The sequence below is a fragment of the Aethalodelphis obliquidens genome, unplaced genomic scaffold, assembly GCF_003676395.1.
Source record: "Aethalodelphis obliquidens isolate GAN/ISIS:26980383/991018 unplaced genomic scaffold, ASM367639v1 scaffold34, whole genome shotgun sequence".
Taxonomy (NCBI): Eukaryota; Metazoa; Chordata; class Mammalia; order Artiodactyla; family Delphinidae; genus Aethalodelphis; species Aethalodelphis obliquidens.
Window position 1 is genome coordinate 3,400,780 of NW_020837978.1, and position 23,765 is coordinate 3,424,544.

The 23,765-nt window shown below is 52.7% G+C and overlaps 1 protein-coding gene across 2 annotated transcripts in view; it reads right to left on the reverse strand.

Annotated features, from left to right (window-relative positions):
* Positions 1-14,248: 14,248 nt before the first annotated feature.
* The window catches only part of LYRM4 (LYR motif containing 4), a 116,152-nt gene continuing 106,635 nt past the window's right edge, over positions 14,249-23,765 (reverse strand). For both annotated transcript variants that reach the window (XM_027128283.1, XM_027128282.1), the window contains one exon: positions 14,249-14,686. In XM_027128283.1, the coding sequence (XP_026984084.1) occupies positions 14,658-14,686 (29 nt within the window). In that variant the 3' untranslated portion in view covers positions 14,249-14,657. The remainder of the gene's footprint in view (positions 14,687-23,765) is intronic.

Here is a 23,765-nt window from a genome sequence, read left to right on the forward strand (position 1 = left end):
CAACCTCCCCGCCCCCTGACCCCCAAATCTGAACTAGAGGTTGCTTTTGTTACCAGATCCTGAGTGATTTTGGACTTTGCTGTTGACCAGATAGTCATTAAAATGAATTTCTCTATTGGTGTGACTGCCCTGAAAGAGTAGATTTTCTGGCCAAGGAAACACCTTCAAAACGGCTGTAAGGTGTTGAGTTCTGAAGCTGGGGGCGGCCCTGCCCTGCACGGCCCACCAGAAGGGAGCCAGGAGAAGGTGCAGGGGAGGAAGCGCTGCTTTGGGCCTGGGCCTGCCTGAGGCAGCCTCCCCTGCCCCGAGGCCCTGACCTGGGCTGCCGTGAAGGCCAAGGCATAGCATCTTGGGCCTTTGCTTTCGACTCTGCCACATCCAGGTGGTTCAGGAGACCTCACCAGATGAATTTGTTAGAGCCAAGGGTTTCTGAAGCCATCGGCATGGCACCATCCTCTGTGGGTACAGGCATGAGGGGCCCTGGCAGACACCTGTGACGTGTTACCTGCATGTGACAGCGGAGGCTGGGCATCGTCTGGCAGCAAGTTCCAGCTCCTGTGAAGGCCCTCCCTTTGTGAGCGATGGTCTGACTTCTGCGGGTGAGCCCAGAGCCCGGCGTGGTTGAGGTCCACGGCCATTGCAACATCACCAAACACCCACGTCACTCCTCCAGGGTCTGAAAGTGCAATGTAGCTCACCCAGGTGTGTCTGGGATCCCCGAGCTCTCTCAGCGGACTGCCTGTGACAGCTCTGACTCGACAGAGGCTCCCAGCCCTGTGTCGGGTAGGGGCGGATCTCAGGGTCCAAGATGACCATGGCTGTTGGGGGCACAGAGCCTGCCCTCGCGAGCCGGAACCAGGGGGCCCAAGTGGTCCTTTATCAGCCAGGCAGCAGTGGCAAGAGTGGGCACTCTTCCAGACAGGATATTTTAATGCGATTATGTGGAATTTTGTACAGTTCCTTCTAACAATGTGAGAGAAAATAACCTCATTACCCTCCCTTTTGAGATCTGCCTGAGAAATGTGCCCCGTGGAATGTCTGGGGTGAGTAACAGATTTCTGTGAATGTGATTTTTGATACTGTTTATTTAAACTGAGAACTACTGTAGTCCAAACACAGCCCTTGTGTTTCTCCTTGGTTTTTAAAAGGATGATTATATTTTTGTGGTTTGAAAATGTCTTTTCAATTCTAAGGATTTTTTGGGAAATTTTGCTTGCTGCTCTGCTGTATGGTGATATTTCTGTATGTGTTGCACCTAAAAAAATGCTGAACCCAAAGTCCTGATTTGAATAAAGAATGTAAAGCAATTTGGGACTTTGAAAGCTGTCACTGAGTCTGCGGACGTATCTGGTGGTCACACTGGGATGGGGGCGGGGGGGTCGAGGTGGCCACCGGCACCTAGTGGGCAGAGGCTGGGGACGCTGCCAGCACCCTACAAGGCACAGGACGGCCCCCAGCAAAGGGGTCCTGAAATCTCAGCGCTGAGGCTGGAGAACCCTGAGCTGATAATATTGTCCCAGCTTTGATTTCCTGGTTTTGATAATGTACTAAGGTTACAGAAGACACTATCACTGTGGAAAGCTATGTGAAGTATATAGGGGAATTCTCTGCTTTTTCTGCAAATTCCTGTGAGCTTCAAACCATTTCAAATAAAAAGTTAACAACAACAACGTCCAATTAAACTTTTTTTTAAAAAAGAAAACCTGCCATTGCGAAGCGTGTACAGCGTCGTGAGGCGCTGTGCTAGTGGGGAAGCGCGCTTAGCCACCGGGGAGGTGGCCTGACGTGGGACAGATGCACCTGCTCCAGGTGAGCCAGGCTGGCAGCGGACACAGCTCGGCCCCGGCTGGCCGTGTGCTCTCAGATACGTCCCTTCCCTAGGGAGCAGGAGTTTTCATGTCTGCCAAATGGGGGCAGTAATTCTTGCCTTACCACATAGCTGTGAGCGTGAAGGGAAGTTATTTGTGGAGTGCCAAGCACACACCTTGTTCTCAGCATCTTCCTCTTTCTCTCTGGCCTCTGCCGGCTGGTTTCTACTGGCTCCGTTCTGAGGATGAAAACCGTCTGACTTCATCTGAATAGAGGAAGAGTGAATGAATCTTCTAACTTGGGGAACAAATTGTAGGGGCTCCCACTGTGCGAACCTGACAGACTGTTCTTGGTACCTGGGCAGACGGCCATTTGTTTCTGCTGTTCCCAGGACGGGATGTATATTACATGTATATTACACATATATACGTACAATGTACATACCTTCATCTGACTTCTATCTTTGCACTTCCTTGCAACAGCTTCTTCAGAGATCATCTGCCCTGTGTTAAGCAGCTACGTTTGGGGGCCTCCTGTTTGTCGACTGCTGTCTGACATTGTTGAACACCCGTTCTCTGTGGCCTGTTTTGGTTCTGTGGCCGCCCACTCCTGACTCACCCCCTTCCCCTCAAGCTGCTCCTTTTCAGTCTCTGTTGGGGCTGATTCTCCTGTCACCCTGTCCTCCAAACATTTTTCAACATTCTGTTCTCTTATAAAGAGGCTACGAATTCCACGGGGTGTGTGTGTGTGGGAACTGTGTCTAGTTCTTTTTGTGCCCCCGGCAGTGGCCAGCATGCCCTGAGTCAGCTTGTCAGAATCCATTCACTGTCTCTGCAAGTGTCGACGGGGCACTGCCCACGTGGCAGGCACAGCCGTGGCCCTGGGACATGTGGGGATTAAGACATGCGGGGCATGGCCGTCATGAAGCTCGCATCCGGGATGGTTGGGGCTGTGTGTGGACAACTCCCAAGCTGCGTCTACGCTCACACTTCCACCTTCCTTTCCTCTCCGAGCCCCAGCGAGCTAGCTCCACGCACGTTAAGGAAATGCCATTTCCCCCCATAACTCTGGCACTCAGCATCCCCGGGTGGGTGCTGTGAGAATCTCTATTAGGGGAGGGCTGGGAGGCCACGTGGCCCTGCCTGCTTCCCTCAGGTGGGTCTTCCTCGTGGTGGAGGGTGCGGGTGGTCTTTGGACAAAGGCTGCTGCCTTCTACCACAGGGAGCTGCTTCTCAGCCTACAGCCTGGTCTGTCCATCCACCCTTTACATCAAACCCGTTTCACGAGCAAATATGTCCAGACATCCAGGGAGTGAGACTGTCACGGTGAAAACCTGTTTGGCGGCATCTACTGAAGCTGACCATACACATAACCCCCTGGTCAGAAACTCCACACTCGAACATCAGTGTGTACACGTGGGCACCAAGAGACACGTGCAGGAGGTTTACAGCAGTGTTGTTTGTAACAGTCAAAAGCAGGAAACGTGTGCTACAGCCCTGACCGGCACCTGGAGATCTTCACGCAGCGTCTGAGACGGCGTGGACGGCACAGAGGAGGGAGACCCAGGTCCACACGCCCCACGTCACAGCTCCCTGAGATGCAGGAAACATGTGCTACAGCCCTGACCGGCACCTGGAGATCTTCACGCAGCGTCTGAGACGGCGTGGATGGCACAGAGGAGGGAGACCCAGGTCCACACACCCAGAGCCCGTTAGTGCAGTGGTGCGCAAACCCGCCGTGTCCTAGCTCCGCAGTTATGTCTCCCTCTTGCTGTGGGGGAATGGCTGATTGAGATTTGGTTAGATCCCCCCAGGATGTGGTGCTGTTGGCTGGGAAGATTTCACCCAGTTCTAACAGCCATCAGTCAGGGATGGATGCTGAGGGATTCCTCCCGCCCGCCCCTCACTGCTGCCCACAGTGACCTGCTCGACGGATCCTGGTTGCGTGTGTGAGCTCATCCGTCACCCATCCGTCTGAGGGTGGGAGGCCACAGCTAGGGCGTGTGTACTCTCCTGCTGGGAGGGTCTCCTTGGGAAAACGGATTTATTTAACCCATGCTGACTCTCACACTCGGCAGTATTGTTCCCTGTGGCCCACACCAGTAAGAAAGACGACATTCTGTCTCTACTGACCTTGTTTTCCTTGTTTCTTAGATGGCGCAAGACTTGGGTTGGGAGGCTGGGTGCCATTTACAGGGAACCTCAGAGACTCCAACACAACTCTAGGAGATGGGCATTACTCCCATGTTACAGCTGGAGAAGCTGAGCTCGGAGGGGTTGGATAATGTGCCCAGCGAGTAAGAGGCTGGGCTTCTACATCCAGATGACGGACTATTCCTCAGCCACAAAAAAGAATGAAATGGTGCCGTTTGCAGCAACATGGATGGACCTAGAGATGACCGTACTAAGTCAGAGTATGACGTCACTTACATGTGGACTCTAAAAAAATGATACAAATGAACTTATTTACAAAATAGAAACAGACTCACAGAAAACAAACCAAAGGTTACCAAAGGGGAAAGGCGGGGGGCGGGGGGGAGGGATAAATTAGGAGTTTGGGATTGACATGTACACACTACTATATATAAAATAGATAATCAACAAGGACCTACTGTGTACTACAGGGAACTCTACTCAATACTCTGTAATAACCTATATGGGAAAAGAATCTGGAAAAGAATCGATATATATATATGCATAACTGAATCACTTTGCTGCACACCTGAAACTAACACAACACTGTACATTAACTATACTCCAATATAAAACAAAAATTCAATAAGGGGCTGAGTTTGGATTTGAACCCAGGAGACTGACCCAGACCCACTGTTGCTGCAACAGACACAGACACAGAAGAGACTGCGTCTCCGCAGCTCGGCCACAGCAGAGGGAGGAGGGTGCCCTTGCTCCTCCTTTCCTCCTTGGGCCTCTCAGTGGTGCGGCCCTACACAGCTAGACTTCATATCTGGACAAGAGGGCAACCTCCCTCTGCCTCCTACCTCGGTCCTGTCATCAGAGTTCCTGTTCCCTGCTTCTTCTGGGGGACTGACACTGGGACCAAGTTCCCTTTTTACTGGGGAAATTACCTACTAAAAAATGTGAACTAACTTCTTGCAGGCCCCATATTTCAATAAAACACAGCATTAGTCAGTGTTCCAAACTGCAAGTTACAGAAACGTCAAGCCATCTTGAGCAAGTGGGGCATTGGTGTGCTGGATCCCGAGCTCTCCTGTGGCATCTAAAGGCGGCTGGGGGGCTTCCCTGGTGGTTAAGAATCCACCTGCTAATGCAGGGGACACAGGTTCGAGCCCTGGTCCGGGAAGATCCGGAAGGAATCTTCCTGGAAGGAAGGCCACGGAGCAACTAGGCCCGTGCGCCACAACTACTGAGCCTGCGAACCACGACTACTGAGCCCCGCGTGCCTAGAGCCTGTGCTCCGCAACACGAGAAGCCACCGCAATGAGAAGCCCGCGCACCACAACGAAGAGTAGCCCCCGCTCGCTGCAACTAGAGAAAGCCCGTGCACAGCAACGAAGACCTAACGCAGCAAAAAATCAACCAACCAACCAACCAACCAACCAAAAGGCAGCTGGGCCTCTCCGGGCCTGGAGGCCCATGCGACGCTCCTGGAACCTGGAGGGTCTCTGCCTCACTGTCTCTGCTCTGTGTGCTGCCGTCTTCTCTCCCTGCAGACTGGATTTCTCCTTGCCTCTGTCTCCAGGAGAGATCGAAGTCTGCTCTGTCCCTCCCGAGTCTGTCACTTGAGTCCCAGCACACAGCTCAGGTAGAAACAGAACTCTCACTCCCAGTGCTGAGTTTCTAAGGGAAAAAATTTGGTCTACTGTGGGTGAGGGGTCCATCCCTGTTCCATGAGCTGTGGCTGGAAGTGGGGGAAGGATCACGATGCAGAATGGTTGCTGGGAGCCCCTGATTCCTGCTGTGAGGGGGCAGGCAGGGCTCTCGTGAGACAGCGGATACCCCAGTGTCCCCACTGCAAATAAAACACACACACGATGATGTGAAATGTCGACGTCCAGCCGTGCAGTGTGTGCGTGTGGACGTGCGTTTGCCTTAAGGGGCTGCAACGCTGCCCTGAATCTCAGCATCGCAGCGAGGGGCAGCCACCCTGCCGGCGTCTCAGGATTGAAGCACTGGAGTTCCTTCACTCCCTTCTTTCTTCTGTGTCTCCAGTCTCTCATCAAGCCTGTCACTTGGATTCATTCTTTCCCCTGTATCCCGTCCACACCACCACTGTCCTCAGCCAGGCTGCAGCCCCCTCAGATCTACGTTATGGCATCAGTTTCCTGGCCAGCTCTTCACTCACGGGCGTTCTCTGCATTGCCGTCCAGTCAATCTGCTGCAGACGCCATTCCCTGCTTAAATGCTCCCTCTCCCACTGAGTAAGGCTCAGACTGCTCAGCCAGAACCTGTGGCTCAGAAGGAAGCAATTTCTCCTTTTGTATCTCACCCCCTCCCCGCTTCCAGCACTACCTGATCTCTGACTCTCCCAGGTAACTTATCCCCTTAGCCATTTACACACATCTTCACTACGGTGCTAAATGTACTGTAGTTAAGGGAAGGCTCCACATCTGGTCCATCTCTACATCCCCTAGGGCGTCTGACACAGTTTCTAAATGAACGATAAAGCGGCTACCAGTTTCTGCTGGCTTACTCGGTAGCAAACACAGGAGGAGAACTTTACGTGCCTTATGTGTTTACAATCCTAACAGCAACCCTGTACGTCCAGGATGTGACCAGCTCCATTTCATAGATGAGGAAACAGAAGTTTAGAGATGCCATGAGGAAGAGGCAGAGCTGGAGGATGAAGGAAGGGACGACTTTCTGGGGTGTCTGTAGCTCGGGCGACCTTGAGGCCCTGTCCCTACTTTCTCCATAGGAAGCCCACGAGGAACCAGGATTTGCCCCGTCCCAGTGAACACTCACTGGCGTGCTGCCTGCCTTTTTCTTTCCTTTTTTTGGCCACGCCATGAGGCTTGTGGGATCTCGGTTCCCTGGCCAGGGATTGAACCTGGGCCCTGCAGTGAAAGCACAGAGCCCTAACCACTGGACCGCCAGGGAAGTCCCCCTGCCCGCTAACTGATACGCTCTCCACCCACTGGCACCGACTCTCCACTCTCCCCCGAGGCTTATTCCAGCCCCAGGATCTCTGTGAGTTCTGTCTGGCCCATGTGCTGCTCTCTTGCTCTTGCGGCCTGGCCAGCACTTGGTCGTTTTCTGGTTGTTGTCCACGTGTTGGGCCCCCCAACAATGAAGTCAGAGTCTCGGGGGCAGGGACCCCTGGCCCACATGTGCCTCCACCCCAAACTGCTTGCTCTGCCTTGAGTGCATTCAGAGCTTTCTTTTTAAGCCTGTGCCTGTTGGGAAGACACGTGAGGGAACAGTTGTTGCTGGGTGAGCAGGAGCCGGACGCCCCTTTCTTTCTCAGCTGGGTCCAAATTCTGCTTTAGGAATCGCAGAAGCCAGCAGCAGCCAGGGAGAAAAAGTTTTTAGTTCAGAAGAAGCTGGAAACACACTTGTTGGGTCAGACACTGGCCTGGTGGCTGGTGAGGATTCCGAGGGGCCAAGGGCCCCCCTCCCCCCGGCCCCCCAGCCCATCCATGAGTTCCCTGTGCCTTTGCAGAGGGCCAGCTGGCTTCACTGTCCAGTTAATCCCAAATTCATATTCTTATGGACCATGGGCTGGGCTGAATGTTCTGGCCAACCCCAGGCAGCACCAAAGTTCCACATGAAGCTGGGGATGGATCCTGAAGATTTCTTGCTGAACTGTGCCAAAAACTAGCACTCAGGGACTTCCCTGGTGGTCCAGTGGTGGGGACTCAGCGCGTTCACTGCCGGGGCCCGGGTTTGATCCCTGGTCAGGGAACTAAGATCCCGCAAGTCCGGCGGTGTGGCCAAAGGAAAAACAAAAACCAAACCAAACCAAACCCCTAGCTTTCAGATGGTCTCGAGGATGGTTTCTTTCGTTTTGATTAATTGCAAGCTTTTAGAGCTAGAAAGGTCATTAGGGGTCTGGCCAGTGCTGACCCCCTCGAACACAAACGCAACAGCATCCCCAGGTCTTGGGCTGTCCCACCCAGTGGCTTTTTTTTTTTTTTCCTCCCACCACCTGCATTCCTCCCATCACACCATATTCCTGTCTTCCAAATTTTTTTTTTAAAGAATTGTTTTATTTATTTTTGCAGTCTGAGTTACGGATATATTGTTTCACCTCTTTGAATCAGCTTCTGTTTGTAGAGTCCCATTAGGAAGTGTAAGGCTGTGGGTTTTTTTTTTTTTTTTTTTTTTGCGGTACGCGGGCCTCTCACTGTTGTGGCCTCTCCCGTTGCGGAGCACAGGCTCCGGACGCGCAGGCTCAGCGGCCATGGCTCACGGGCCCAGCCACTCCGCGGCACGTGGGATCTTCCCGGACCGGGGCACGAACCCGCGTCCCCTGCATCGGCAGGCGGACTCTCAACCACTGCGCCACCAGGGAAGCCCTCAAGGCTGTGTTTTTAAAGTGAAAATACATGTTAAAATTTGGCAAATTAATAATCCTAAATATGTCACCTGTTTGAAGTGTGAGTGGAAGAGTCTATCTGGCAAATCCTGGTAAGACTCTTAGCGTTAATACTGGAGTCCTTCATCATATAGCCTATATGTGCCTCGTATACCACACATATGCACCTAAATGAAATACTCCTTTAAGAATTAAGAACCAGTTATACTGTTATTGAACTGTCTCTGTATTCCAGACAGATGAAGCCACATGAATTCACTTAGTAACTGATGGGAAGTTCTACTGAAATATTTTAACAATGTTTAGTTGACATTTAGGTGATACCCTCCGTAACTTTCTGGCTGATGAGAGGGAAGCGTTTCTATTTTGTACCACTGAACTTCCTTTGAAAGCTCATCACTTTAGTAGGAAAAGGATGCAAGTCATTTGTTTTCCTGCCGAGACTAGACCCCTGGAAGTCCAGCTCCTCTGGAAGGGGCATCCAGCATGTCCAATGACTGACACGGCCCTTGGGTCAGCACAGGGATGTGGAGTCTGAGAACAAGCTCAATTCCAGCTCCACTGATGTCACCGCTTGCTCATGGTCTAATTTCGAGACAATAAGGCACCGACTTTCTTTGCTGTCGCTCTTACGGTGCAGTGGTCCCTCCAGGTAGAGACACAGACAGATTCATCTCAGAGTTCTCCTCTGGGTTCTCTCTTGAGGGTCTTTGGACTTAAAGCTTTGCCCTTGAGCAAAAGCACGAGCATCTATCTTACCCCCCAAACAGATTTCAGCACGAGAAGCCGTTTTCGTGAAAGGGTCCCTGAAGGACTAATAAGGGCTGCAGACAGACTGGAAAGGGAAAATCCTATTTGTTCTCGGGGTGAGGTGAACCTTTGTCCATAGAGATCCTGGGCAAATGCTCAGAGGAAAAGCACGCTTTCTCCACCAAGTTCCGGCTTTCTTGTAACAAAGCAAACATGCGACGAGCTCCTGGGACGCGCGGAGCACGAGTCCTTGCGGGCTGTTCCCTTTGTAAGAATGAGCATCAGCACAGGGTTCCGCCTTTGTCTGCCGACCTCACTAGCTGTGTCCGTGCCCATGACCCAGATGGCGTGGCTGCTTCCCGTGGCTTCTGAGTCACGCGATGACCACCGTCATGAGGCCACTGCACAATTTAGAAGGCAGAACTTTTAAAATGTTCTCCAAACCGTCCCCGTGGTTGTCTGCAATCAAGATTTGGTCATCTGGGTTCTGACCATATTTATCAAGGCACTTTGTGTCCATACCGTGGTGGGTTCAGAAGACACCGTCCCAAGCTCAGAGGACATGATCCTCGGTGTAGGAAACGCTTTCTCCTTCTGCCTTCTGAGTGCTTGTCATTTCTTCAGCTGTTGCTACAAGTGTAGCCTGGCCTCAATACCTGAGCAATCCTTTCATCTAAAAAGTGGGCAACAGTTTGCAGGAAGTGCCTCATGAGAAAGCAGCCCCTTCTGTTCTAAAATGTACTTGCGCACTTTCTGTATGTACCTGCTGAGGTTTTACTGTGCCTTTTAGTTTCATTCTTGGAAGCACATTCTCAGAATATGTCGACCAACTTTCCTCAGCCCTTTGTTTTTTTAATCTCGTGTCACCTTTTGCTAAATATGGAAAAATTTCCCCTACTCGTCCTGTTCCCAATGATGATATACATCTATAGGCTTTAACCTATAGAAGGAGAATATCTGTTCTTCAGAGAGCTAAGGGGAAGTCTCTTTATAAGGGTCTTTCAAGCTGCTTTATTCCAGTGGATTTTTTTAAAAAAATAAAACGAATCTACAGAAATGATATTTTCAACATTTGGAGGTAAAAGACACATTTGTAGGCGCTAGACTTTCTGTTTGAACTTGAAGTTGATTGGACCTAGCAGGGGGAGAAAGCGCAGACAGTGTCCCCTCCTGTTCTGTCTCAGGTGGTGGCCTACGTCTGCTTAGCCACCGTGGCCCCAAACCTGGCGCTCCAGGTGCCCCTTACGCCCCGTACACCTCACACCCACCCAGTCGGTAGTCCTGTTGACCCTATTTTCTTTTCTTTCTTTTTTTCGTCCTGTTTTGTTCCTAATGTGCCCCCCAGTGGGGTCCAGTAGTTAGCAAGCCCTTCTGTCTGTAAGACACGTGACGCCTGTGCCCTGAAGATACTCGTGGAAACGGCCCTGCACAGGAGACCCACAGTTTGGGCTGAGGTTGCCTGCCTACTCTTCAAAGTTTGCTCTGTGGCCCTGAGTAAGTAATCAATTAAGGTTTTCTACTAGTTCTCTGTATTAGTTTGTCACTGCTTCATAACAAACCACCCCAAAGCTCAGCGCCTTAGACAGCAGTTGATTACTGGCCACAGAGCTGAGGGGTGGCTGAAGCCAGCTCACCTGAGCTGGGCTGGCCTGGGGGGCCTGCAGGGCGTCCCTGCCCCACGCGTCTCCTGCCCGCCGGGAGGAGAGCCCTGGCCGAGGCAAGTTCTTCTCAGGGTGATGCTGACTGTTTCCAACATCACTGGCCTCGGTGAAGTCACCACCATCTCTTGCCTGGATTACAAGTGTTCAGTCTGACCCCCCCATTTCTCCCACCAAAAGCTGGTCGCCCTGCATCCTATTCCCGCTATAGCAATGTGACCTTTTAAAAATACAGACAAGATCCTGCTTAAAAACCCCACTAGCTTCTTGCAGTCCTCGGGTCCCCACCTCCTGACCCAGCCTCGCCACCAGCCATCCTGGGCTTCCTTTAGTTCCTTGGGTTGCACTGTTTTTCCCGATTCAGGGCTTCGCATGCGCTGCCGCTCCTGCCTGGAGAGCTCCTCTCCCTGCCCTCTGCCCAGCCCACCCGCCTCTCATTTCATCTGAAAGCCCCCTTCCTGGGGAGGCCTCCCCGACCCTCACCGTCCCCTCCTGCAGCACCTGTTTGCCCATCTGTCGCACTCGGCAGACCCACCGTTTTCTCACGTAACCCTCTTGCGAGGCTGCGGGCTCTGAAGTCAGGGCCGGGGCTTGGTCGCTGGTATGTCCCCGGCTTCGGGCTCCCAGCCAACACTGAACGGATGAGATGAGCGACGGGGGGTGGGAGGGGGCTGGGCCTGCGCATGACCGACTGGAGACGCTGCTCAGGGTCTCAGTTTTCATACCTGTGGGCTCGGGGGTTGAGCTCGCTGAGCTCCAGTGTCTGCTGGTCCGAGGTTTGTCATCTTTGTGGCTCCTTCCAGCCTGTCGCCTTTGCTCCTGGATGTTGGGTGGCACGTTTGCTGTGCCCAGGGACTTGAGATGTTGGGTGAGGCTGGGGATGGAGGGACGGAGGTGACAGCTGCTTGGTGGCAGCAGGCAGAGGTAAAGCGAGCTACGCCAGCTCCACCTGGAGAACGGAAGCCATGTGCTTGGTCTCCCAGCATCGAAGCGTTACAGCCAGACCAAGCACGTGTTACCTCTGAAGGTCTAGAAACCAGCACGCTTGGTTCCTGTCTCAGGACAAGTTGGCTTACACTGTGGTATTTCTTATTTTCTCAGCGCTGACACTGGAAAGCATCCTCAGCTGGGATCCCGCCTCTAGGACAGCCTCACATTCTGGAGGCTGGAGGCGGCGGGGACGGAGGGAGCGTCCTCACCCCAAGGCCTCAGGTGGGGCCTCGTCGAGCAAATGGAGTGCTTTACACAAGCGGCCCTCCCACAGGGACATCCCCTTGGGTCCTCTGAACCGGGGGACACCCAGTGCAAGGTGCTGCCTGCCGTACCTGCACCGCCAAGTTGAGGGATCCGTTTGTGGCTTTTTTTTTTCTCTTTTTGCGGTACGCGGGCTTCTCACTGTTGTGGCCTCTCCCGTTGCAGAGCACAGGCTCCGGACGCGCAGGCTCAGCGGCCATGGCTCACGGGCCCAGCCGCTCCGCGGCATGTGGGATCTTCCCGGACCGGGGCACGAACCTGTGTCCCCTGCATCGGCATGCGGACTCTCAACCGCTGCGCCACCACGGAAGCCCTGGCAGGTGGATTCTTAACCGCTGCGCCACCAGGGAAGCCCCCGTTTGTGGCTTTTGTCACAGAATTCTCCTTCATGCCTTTCCAAATTCCAAATGCATAGTTAATTTTATCTGAGCTGCAAAAGTTAGCTCTGTTTATTAAGGCTTGGGGCATGTTCAGACCCATCCGTGCGCTTTAATTAACATAAGAGCCACCCGCTGTTGAAGGCCTGCAGGACAGAGTTCCGTTTGCTTGCTCCACTTTCTCTGTGAGTAAAACCTGGGGGGAATCTCCCGTGGAGCTGCTATCCTGCTGGCAATTCCAGCAGAATTTCTGGGGAGAGGTTCAACTCTGGACTTAGGTTTCCAAGTAGCAGCTGCTTTAATTAAGTGTAAATCAGAGGTGACTTCCGCTGGCTGGCACAGTGGTCGGATGTAGTTGTTTCTGAGTGACCACATGCCTGCCTGGTGCAGAAGGGAACGTGCCCCAGAGCCACACCCCTGGCTGAGATGCTGCCCCGTGACAGTCAGCTGAGGGGGGCGCACACTCCCATTCCCTTCACTGTCTGCCTTCATTCTCACACCTCGGCCCTAAGATGTGCAAGGATCTGGGTTTATAGGGGTAACAGATCTGGGACCAACCAAGGGTTGGTCTCACAGGCACACAAGACTTTAACCACGGGTCAAAGCATCCTGAAATCACACGTTATATTGCCAAACAGAATGACTACACGTTTAACCTATTTGGAAGGCACCATCACAACAATATCTACGATCCATAGATAAGGTGGGCACTCACAGTCTTTAACACGGGAGGGAGGACATGGACCCAGGCCACTCGCGCTTGGCTCACATGACTGTGAGAATTAAGATGCAGGGAGCGGTTCAGTGGCAGGTCAGTGTAGTTAAACCTATTTTAGGACCTGTAACTATTTATATGAGCCTGTTCCAAACCCAAACACGCGAGTAATGAATTCACTCAGTACTGTTTATGGAGGTAAGCCAAGAAATCTCCCAGTGTCCAGGTCCCTCACAAAATTCCCAGAAGTCAAGTAAGTTATTTACTACCTTATTTCCCTGTTTTTAACTGATGTGTTTCCAAGGACAAATGCATACAAATACTGTTTTCACCTGTAACATCCTCAAAGGGCAGTTTCCCGAACTGGCTCAACATTAGAAAGACCAGGAGAGCTTTAAAATGTATTTATAAATCATTGTGCCTCACCTCTCACTTATCAAGTCAGAGTATGAAGCACTGAGAAATTCCTTTTTAAAAACTCTCTGGGGCTTCCCTGGTGGCGCAGTGGTTGAGAGTCCGCCTGCCGATGCAGGGGACACGGGTTCGTGCCCCGGTCCGGGGAGATCCCACATGCCGCGGAGCGGCTGGTCCCGTGAGCCATGGCTGCTGAGCCTGCGCGTCCGGAGCCTGTGCTCCGCAACGGGAGAGGCCACAACAGTGAGAGGCCCGCGTACCTCAAAACAAAACAAAACAAAACAAAACAAAAAAACTCTCTGTCTCTCCAGGTGATTCTGACTCAGTAAGTGAGATCTGGGATGCATGTCTCAAACCTCGGTGTATACTGGAGTCTCCTGGGGTGTGTCAGACTGAAGATTCTGATTCAAAAGGTTTGGGGGTGGGGCTTGAGATTCTGCGCTTCCAGCAAGCTCCCCGGTGGGGCTGACGTCGCCAATCCCGAGACCACAGTCTGACAGCAGGTTGTACGTACCTGTCCCCAGGTGTGCATCCACACACAGACCACCTCTGCCGTTGCACTGGGCCCAGGTCTGAATTGCAGGGCGCACCCTTTACCGTTTCAGCTCTGCCCTACTCCACGCTGCCCCCAAATCTCTACTTGTGCTTGGACTTGCCTTTGCAAAGGGGGGACTCAGCTCAGGGCTGGACCCTCCCTGTTGGTCTCCCCACTGACCGGCCAACCAGCAGGAAACAGAAGGGCATTAACCATGATGGGCGCGTCCGGTATAGAGGCCTAGGGACCTTCTTTTTATTGTCAAGGACCAAGAAACAAACTCTGGGAATGCTGTATACAAGTGCTGAGGAGCTACCAGGAGGGCTGGGCTGGAGGAGACGCAGTAATACACGGCATTCTCCTGAGGAGCTCCAGCTCTTCATTCTAACACTTGAACCAGGGAGAGACAGCCACCCCTTGTCGCTAAGGCTGCAGGAGAACGGGAACCTTGCTTAGTTCATCAGGCAGAGTGAGAAGCTGTTTAAAGCTGATGTGGGAGGCCACTTGTGGTCTGCTGGGAGTGCCCTTGCCAAGCAGGATGGATGCTGAAAGTGGTCCACGGCTGCTGGTGGTGGCTGGTCCCGGCTCCCTAGGTCCTGGGCTTCTCTTGATTCTCAATGATGAGCTTGTCAGTCGAATACATTTGGCCAATGTGTACCTGGAGGCAAAGAGAAGACACAGATCAAGAACCACGGGCTCCGTTAGCCGTGAAGCTCAGAAGTGCGTTTCTACATTTAGGTGCAGATGTGCACCGTCACAGGACGTCGTTCTGGAAACGGCACTGTGGGGCGGAGTGCAGTCACCAGCTTCGCTTCTGCTAATTCCCGGCACTGTCCCACCCCACTTCCCGCACTGTGGGAACCGTGGGAGATTCCCACTTGTTCCTGCTCGCCCATGGGATGGTCCCGACCGCGGGCTGTCCTGAGCCAGGTGAGACCCAGCCAGACCTGTGCACAGCAGCTCCTCACCCAACAGGATTTCTGGCCTTTAGGACTGTTTCTTCCACAAGGATGGACTTTCACCGTAAGGCACTAGTGAGCTCTGTCTACGCTGGGGCAGAGGAAGCACAGCTGTACCCCTGCTCTGCCACTCACCTGTCACGCTGGCCACCTCCTCCCTCTGGTCTCAGCATCCTCACCTGTGGGATGAGGGCTACAGGGCTGCTCCCAGCTGATCTTCACGTCCTTTGCTGCTCCAACAGCCTTTGGACCCTCAACACAGTTGGCACCTACGTGGTACAAGAGCCCTGGGGGCAGCTGGGGAACCTGCCAGGGGACGTCACTGTGGACACAGAGGCGAGGATGCTTGTGCTGCAGCGGTGGAAGGTGTAACGGGCTTCCTGTCACCTCCTGAGGGGCCGGCTCTCTGCCTCCTAACGTGTCTTACAGCCGGCAGCAGCCGTGAGGGAGGCTGTGAAGCCTGCTGTCCCTACCTTGCAGCCTGCCTGGACCACCTGGGTGGTCTGTGCCCAGGGCCTGTGTGAGGTCATGTGCTCATTCAGGTCTGCCTGGGAGCCCCTCAAAGGCAGGGCAGGTGACCCAGGCATGCTGTGGCCCTGGGTCCTGCAGTCCTGCGACCACTGACAAAGGAATGAGAAAAGGAAGCGGAGAGCAGAGGGCTCTGCAGCAGAGACAATGCACGGGCATTTGTTGAATGAAAGCCCCGGCAAGTCCTGGAGGAGGTGTGAAGGGCAGCCCAGCCCCGGCTGGGCCACAGATGAATGGCAGGCACCTCCCGTACTGGGACTGTGCTTGGGTGAGGCTGGAGACCCATCCCTGCCCTCAGGAAGCTCAGAGTCCAGGAGGGAGACAGACAAGGAGGGAGGCAACTGTAACCTGACGGCTGGAACATCAGCAGCCGTCTAGCACTATGAGGTAAGTGGGATATGGGGCCACACGCGGAAGATGAGAGGCAGGAGGGAGGTGCCTGGGTTCTTGATGGCCAGGGAGCCATCACACCAGCCAACTTACCGGCTTAATGCCAACTTTTCTTTTACACGAGAGAAAAATAAACCGCCACATTTTTAAAGCTACTGTTATTTGGGTTTCTTGTTATATACAACTAAACCAAACCGTAACTGATGTGAATGTATATTGTGAATTTTAAGTGTAGACTATATGACTATCGATAAAAAGGTCACTGCAGACAAGAAGGTGTGCTGTGCCCTAGGATAAGTGGAAACAATGTCTCTGTCACCTGGGAAGGCACCATTAACAGACAGTCTGTGAATTTCTGAAGTTTAAAGAAAACCACACTGGGACTTATAAAGGTCTTCTTTTGTCCCACAATATTTGGTTTAGAGTATGTGGCTATTAATATTTTAGCATTTTTTCTGTCTGGTCTTTTAATTCACTTATACATTTAAACTGTATGTGTGTATATATAAACAGAATATTTAAATTTGTAATCATAACTCGCTTTTCAAAGCTTTATATCCTTATGTCATTAAATAGTCTTTGAAAGGCTATCTTCAGTAACTGATAAAGTGCATTGTAGAGATGCATGGTAATTTATGTGATCATTCTCACGTGATGAGCACTTGCAGAGTTCCTGCTTAGTCCTGGGATTACCATTCTCATGTATGAACCTTTCACAGCATCTCCGATTCTCTTTTCTTACAAAAGGTTTCTAGAAGTGGAATTAGTGGGTAAACAGGTACAAATATTTTTATGGTTCCTGATGGATCTAGCAAAACAACTTCCCAAAAGTGTGCATTTGCTCGGCAACTGACACTCCCTTTGGTGGACTGTTTGAAGGTTCGGCAGTGTGTTGATCGCGTCCCAGAACAAACACGTGTCTTCCCACCCAACTCACTGTGGACACCATGAGCGCCCACGGCCGCCGTCTCGATGGCTCTCCTGTGCGGCCCCCCAACAGAGGCCCCACCAGCACAGTCAACGCAGCATTTGTTTCTCATGGTCGGCAATCTAAAGGGTGGAACCTTTGGTGGGTAGGTGCACTCGCAAGAAACACAGCTGTATGAGGTGACCTGGTCCCAGTCAGCTCCACGAAAAGCTCCAGAGAAAGCTGCACTGGGGCGATTCAAAGAGCTCAAGTTTTAGGAAACTTTTAGGTCAAAACAAACCTTCAAACGTAGAGTCCACTTTGACCAAAGTATGAATAAGATTTTAAAAATTCCACTCAGAAACAACACTTCTATGGCCTTTGGGGGAAAAAACTGAATGAAAACAGATCTTAATGGTTTTAAGAGAGCACGAAGATGAACATGTTTCTATCTGTGCAGGCCCCCTGGTCTGCTATGCACACTCCTCGCATGGCCGGCACCCTCTCGTGATCATGAGCTTCTCACTGGCGCCAGGAGACCTTGGTCCCATCTGTCTGTCCCTCAGGCTCATGTGGACCCACGCCCACCATGCAGAAGCCCACCCACCCTTTGAGTCGACCGCTGAAACTCCCCTGGGTCCCCTCTGCAGAAGGGGCTCTCTCTCTCCTGGGAACACTTATTGCAATGTCTGCGCCACCCGGGGGGCACTCACGCAGCCTTGTCCTATCACGACTTGTGTGCCTGTGTCAGCTCCTCGGCATGGAGACTGGCGGAGTGGGAGGAGGCAGGGGCTCGCGCTCCGCTTGGCTCTGCTGCCTTCCCAGCAGAGTCCAGGGCAGCGCCAGGCCCGCCGGCCTGCTCAGTAAGGATGTGGTAACTAACAACACCGGGGTCTGGTACCCCTGGTTATAAGGCTCTACGTGTCCACTCGCTCTAAAATCTGGTCAGTAAGTGATTATGACGTGCGTTGGTGGAAGAGCTACTAGTGGAAATACAGAATTGATACAGGCGCGTCAATAAAAATAGCGACGGGCCGTTTACTGTAACGAGAATGCTCTCTCACCATTAAGCAAAACCACACGATTTAAACGTGGCTCAGCAGGGGTTTAAAGCTGTAATCCAGGGCTACAGGGATTAACCCAGAGCAGTAACAGGAGGGGTAAGGGAAAGACTCAGTTCACACAGGGAGTAAGCATTAAAGTCATCTCCACAAGGGCTGTCGAGATGAGGCAATAAACGTTGGTGTAACAGTTCTGTCACACTTGTTTGGGCTGTAAACTGTGTCAGCTCACATTGAGGGGGGGGCGGGCAGCCTGCAGTGCTAATGATGGAGCAAGTCGCTCCAGCAGCGGGTGAGGGGAAGTGGTCAGGAGGCGAGCAAGTGCAATTACAGCTGCAATCTACAGCCCCTCCAGGACCAAGCTGACTTCCACCCAACGTCAGACTATCACCACGCACAAATGGGTCATTAGAGCCAATCACACTTTTGCTCTATAAACTCTGGGAGATGGCATTAGACTTCATTAGAGAAACAGACAAATGACTCAACCGCAAGTAGATGGGATGACTGGATGGTCCTGAAACACGTATGAGCTCTGGGACTCATCAGACCAATAACCTGCTGGGGAGGGAGGAGCACGATCCAGGGAACGAAACGTAGTCCAGGGTCTCAGGTCCTCACTGCTTTCTCCTCTGAAGCCAGGAGCGTCTCCCGTGCAACACATCTCAACCTGTTAGACTCGGAGCGGCGGGGCTCAGTGTGGGCGTCTGATGCTCACTGCCTATGTCACGGGGCTGTTGTGAGAATCACACGACTGGACTTGAAGAAAAGGTATCGACGGCCCCAGACACTTCCTAGGCCCAAATCTATCAGATGCCTTTATGCTGTTGGGAGGATTAAATAAGAACAGCATGCGGGGGGCTTCCCTGGTGGTCCAGTGGTTAAGAGTCCGCCTGCCAATGCAGGGGACACGGGTTCGAGCCCTGGTCCGGGAAGATCCCACACGCCACGGAGCAACTAAGCCATGATCACTGAGCCTGCGCTCTAGGGCCCGTGTGCCACAACTACTGAGCCCGTGTGCCATAACTACTGAAGCCCGCACGCCTGGAGCCTGTGCTCAGCAACAAGAGAAGCCACCGCAGTGAGAAGCCCGCGCACCGCAAGGAAGAGTAGCCCCCGCTCACCGCAACTAGAGAAAGCCCGCGTGCAGTAACGAAGACCCGATACAGCCAAAAAAAAAAAAAAGTATTTGATTCTTTTGCTCTCAGGACAAACTTACTAGGACAATATAACACTATCATCATCGATTTAAAGGCTTTTATAGGCAAACTCTACCTTTGGTGTTTAATTTCTGTACTTGGAAGGCCTGTAATTGCTCAAATGGACATGCCCTTCTTCCATTTCGCAGTGGATCACACTGAAAACATAATGAGAAAAGGCAGCAGCAACCGTCCCACAAAAAAACCCAACACGCCTGGATACAACCTTAGTAAGAAATGTGTGTGGTTTACTGCACACCTTAGAAATACAAAATAAGTTTGAATAAAATGACACACTATGTTCATGGAGAGACTGAGTCATACAAAAATGTCAATCTTTTGCCAAATTACATTTAACACAATGATAATAAAAATCCCAACAGGATTTTTTTTTTGAATTACTTGAGAAAATGAAATGTTTATTTGACTGAATATGAAGTCAAGAATAAAAAAGAACATTTTGAAAGGGAAGACATTAAAGCATTTTGGGGATTCAGTTAAAAGAGAGAAATGAACAGAACAGGAGAGAGTTAGAAAACAGACCCTGTCATCCAGAAGTAGCATTTTGTTCACAAAATCGTACTCATGGGGGTTCGGGGCTTACTGAAGCGGCTGCAGCAACTGGAGCATTCCTTGGAAAGTCTCCTGGTGATTTTCACGTAACTGGTGTATTCTGCTCTACGCTGTGTTTATGCTCATTTTAATATAAAAATGTTTCCCACGTTGTCCAGCAGCTCAGGCTCTTCACGAAGATGCACTGTATCTGTCCTGTGCCTTTGAGTGCCTCCTGACACACCCAGATTGTGAGGCGTGTTTTAATGGTATCACACCTTCCTGGGGCAGCTGCACTTGATCGGGGCTTTGGAAGCCTCCCCCCGCAACCTTTAAGCCACCAAGATAATGAATCTTTGTCAGCCTGCAGGTTCTGCCGACTGCCTGCCCGTGCCGTGAAGGTGAGCAGGTCGTCTGTCTGTGGCCCCTATAGCCCCCTCTGTTTCATAACAACGTCAGACAGCTTTCCACGCTGCCTGCAATTCACACAGTAATTCTCTCCAGTGAGATCCCAGTGCAGAGAGTCACTGTCACAGCCTTAGTCAAGTCACGTGCCCTAACAAACATTTTTCAAATAACCCATTTTTATCATACTTCGTGCTTCCTAATAATTTTTAAAGAGCAAAATGAAAGAGATTCCTGAACCTTATATATAATTTTTCCCAGTCTTTTCTGTTTAGGAACAAGAGATATTATGAAACCAAAACTTAAGAATATAGGTTGCATGGTCTTCCTCTAAAAATGCTCACATATAGTAACATAACTTTGCTACTTGTAATTTTGCTATGGTCTTGTGCAATGGGAGAACACGTGAAGCACTCAAACTAGATGTGTGAAAATTCAGCCGACAACTAGAAAGGAGGTCCGTTCAAAGAACCCAGGGAAGGGTCTCTGTGCTCCCCCCAACCCCCTTCCACTCTGCTCTGTGGGCCTTGAAGTTCAGATACTGGCTATGCCTATTGTAGAGGGCGGTGGTGAGCAGCTGAACTCTTATTTCCTCTGTGATGCTCCTGGCAGAGTGATGAACAAATTCATATCTCTTCCCTAAATCCCATGTTCCGTTTAATAGCTACTGTGTTTCGTCGTTGCTTGTTGGGACAAGAGAGAACACAGGTGCAGGTGTGTGCACTCTCACTGGCGTGGCCACACGTCCGGTTCACACAGAGGATCCCAGCCTGATTGCTAACGGGGTCTCTTTCGCCTCAAGGGGCCCAGTCTGGATGATGAATTACATGGTTGCCCTCTTATCAACTGTTGTCAGATTTCTGGGCCATTCTGTTGCTTTTCTGCACGGCTGATGTTCAGTTAGAAGAAAAAAGCAGGCTATAATGTGATGGCTTCTTTCGTTTTCCAGGCCACGAGAGTAAAGGCAATCAGACCATTTTAACGGGTCTCAGAGGACTGTGGCCACAAAGGAGCCTGAAGGCAGGGCAGCCGGCAGGGGTCCCCTCTGCAGGAACAGACACGCACGTGAGGCAGCGGGTCCCAACAAGGACGAGGCCCCGAACCGCAGGGCCAGCTTTCCAGGACACACGCGGCCTGGGCCACTCTTGAGTTTCTCAGGAGGGACACGGGGTGACGGTGCGGTCACCTCTCTCTTGCTACTGACTCGCTCCCCTGAGCGAGCAGGACTGCTGATCTAAGGGCTTCATCGTTATTATTCTAAAATTACGGTCAGATTTTTTCCCCCAGTGAGTGAATACGACCCCCAAAACCAAACAAAACCCAGGGTTGATACTTCCCCGCCAGGTGCACTTTGGGCCCAGCCCTTCCAGAAGGTGGAGCAGAGGCTGTGAGACCAGGTGGGGGAGGAAGCGTCCCCGCAGCCCACAGTGTCGCTCTAAACGCCACACTGTCAGCGAGGGCCGGGGCTGTGTCCTCCGTCCCCCTCCGCACCTGCTCTCTGCAGCTGCCGGGCACTGCTCGGGGTGAAGCAGGAGACGGGTGCTGGCCGTCCCCCTCCACACTCACACTCGCTGGCCACGAGGGGACACCAGAGACACTCTGCTGGCCAGTGGCCTGCAGTCCCCCGGTGTGGGTGGGGAAGCTCTGCAGGCGAAAGCCACCCAGCGGCAGGTCAGCACCAGCAACTCGGTCACCAAGCCCTTCTTGGAAGCGGGCAGAGCCCAGGGCCCGAGCGTCATGTCAGAGTGAAAGCGGCACTTCCCCGGGACGGCGACAACGAGAGCCCCGGCAAACTGCCAGAGACAAGTCCGTCAGAGGTCGCGCTGCTGCCTGGCTCGGTGCCCCTCAGCCCTGCACGCGGGCCTCAGGCCACCACAGCCAGCGGCCAGGCCAGGACCCTCACGCGCGAAGTGGGAAGCAAACAACAGAAACAAACAAATGAGGAATCACAGTCCGTGCGTTCTCCCGCAACCTACTTTTCAAGCTCAGCATCCTTCCGTGTCCGGACGCACAGACCTCCTTCTTTCTTTCGAACAGCTGCCTTGTCTTCCTTTGCTCCCAGCCCTGCTGGGACCTGCTGGGTAATACGCAGGGACACTGGAACAGACGGTGAGCAACGCCCTCACTTTCCCAGGGCTTGGGAGCTTCCTTAAACAACACTGGGGCCGACATACCCCAGCACATCTGATTAACTGGGCTCCCTTCTGTCTTCCTCACTCCGAAGTTAGGTTGAAAGAGCAGCCCAGTGGACACCGAGAGACAAACACCATCACGAACCAAAGTGCCCGGCAGACTCACAGAGGGAGCAGTGGGCCCAGATGCTAAGAAGCGATGCCAGACCAGGCCCCAACCTAGCACACACGCCCCCATCCATCCCCAGCCCTGAGAAGCCCACGAGCTCCTGGAAGCCCCTGAGGAGCTGGTCCTGGACAGTGGGAGGGAGTTGGGACAAGGGCCGCCAACAGTGCCGGGCAGTGAAGTTGTGCCCCTGCTCGACGTGACTCAGACCCAGAGAGCCGCTGTCTTCCACAGGCCCCAACTTGGCAGGGTCTAGGAGACACTTCAGCGTATGTGAAAGGACACTTGGGGATTCTCAGGGATGTCTGGAGGAAGGAGACCCCTCGAAGCACAGGGTCCCTGCTGGCCGGGAGACAGGGCAAGGCTGACTTTCAGCTGGTAAGGGCCACACTTGTGAAAACGCTGAACTACTTCCACACCCGGCACCTGACTGCTGCTCCGACCCCCCCTCTGCCACCCGGTCTCCCCCTTCCAGGAGGCCTGGGCCTCATGCTGGGGTCCCCGTCTGGCCTGGTGGACTACTTTCCAGATCCAGCTTGGCCAGCTTTCATTCTGATGGGCCAATGCCTGTGCTGCCCTGGTGGGTAAACATCTGACCATCAGCTCTGGGGCCGGGACTCTGGGGTATAGGTTTGGGCTGTTACTGAAAAGGGATGCAGAGTTTTCAGCGACAGGCTACTGACCGTGAGGCCCATGTCTGCTTTCCTCCCAGTATTCCGCAGAGGGGATGTGAAGACAGCTGGACAGAACGGCCAGATTTCGGGCCATCAGGAAGTTATTCTGGATGAGAGAGAAAGGGAAGGCCAGAGCCAGAGCCTGAAATGATGCCACGGGTCTGACGGGACAGTAAGCTGGGCCTTCCCTTTCAGTGCCAGCCCAGGGCGGCGGCCCCTGGGTATCCTCAGTGCTCACAGGGTCAAGGAGAGGGCGGGGGGCTTTCTCTTAACAATCTCACCTCCCAGGCCCTTGTAGGACATGAGGACTCACCGTACACAGCCTTAGCTCTGTCCCTGGAGCCCGGCTACTGAACACACTCTCCAATTAGACACCCAGGAAGCAAAGAATTGATACCAGAGGGACCCTACTGATGCCCAAACGGAAGCATCAACTTCAACGTCAGGACTGTGGGCTGCTGTGCCCACTACTGGTCTCCACTACGTAACCGACAGTACAGACCTTGGAGACCTACTGCGAGGTGGATGCTGTCCCGGTGGATGAAATAACTGGTCCCCGAATAACCTGCTGTGGGCAGCGGCATCAAGAAGCCAACTGCCAGTCTGACTCCACAACAGGGGAAAGAACCAGGCCTCTGAATCACAAGCTGCAGACGCCCGGCCAGCACTCAGCAGTGGCCAGGCCATGCGGCTCTCCTCCCCTGGGCCGGCTTTCACTTGCCCCAGAGCAGGACAGGCTGCAGCAGCGGGCGACACGGTGCACA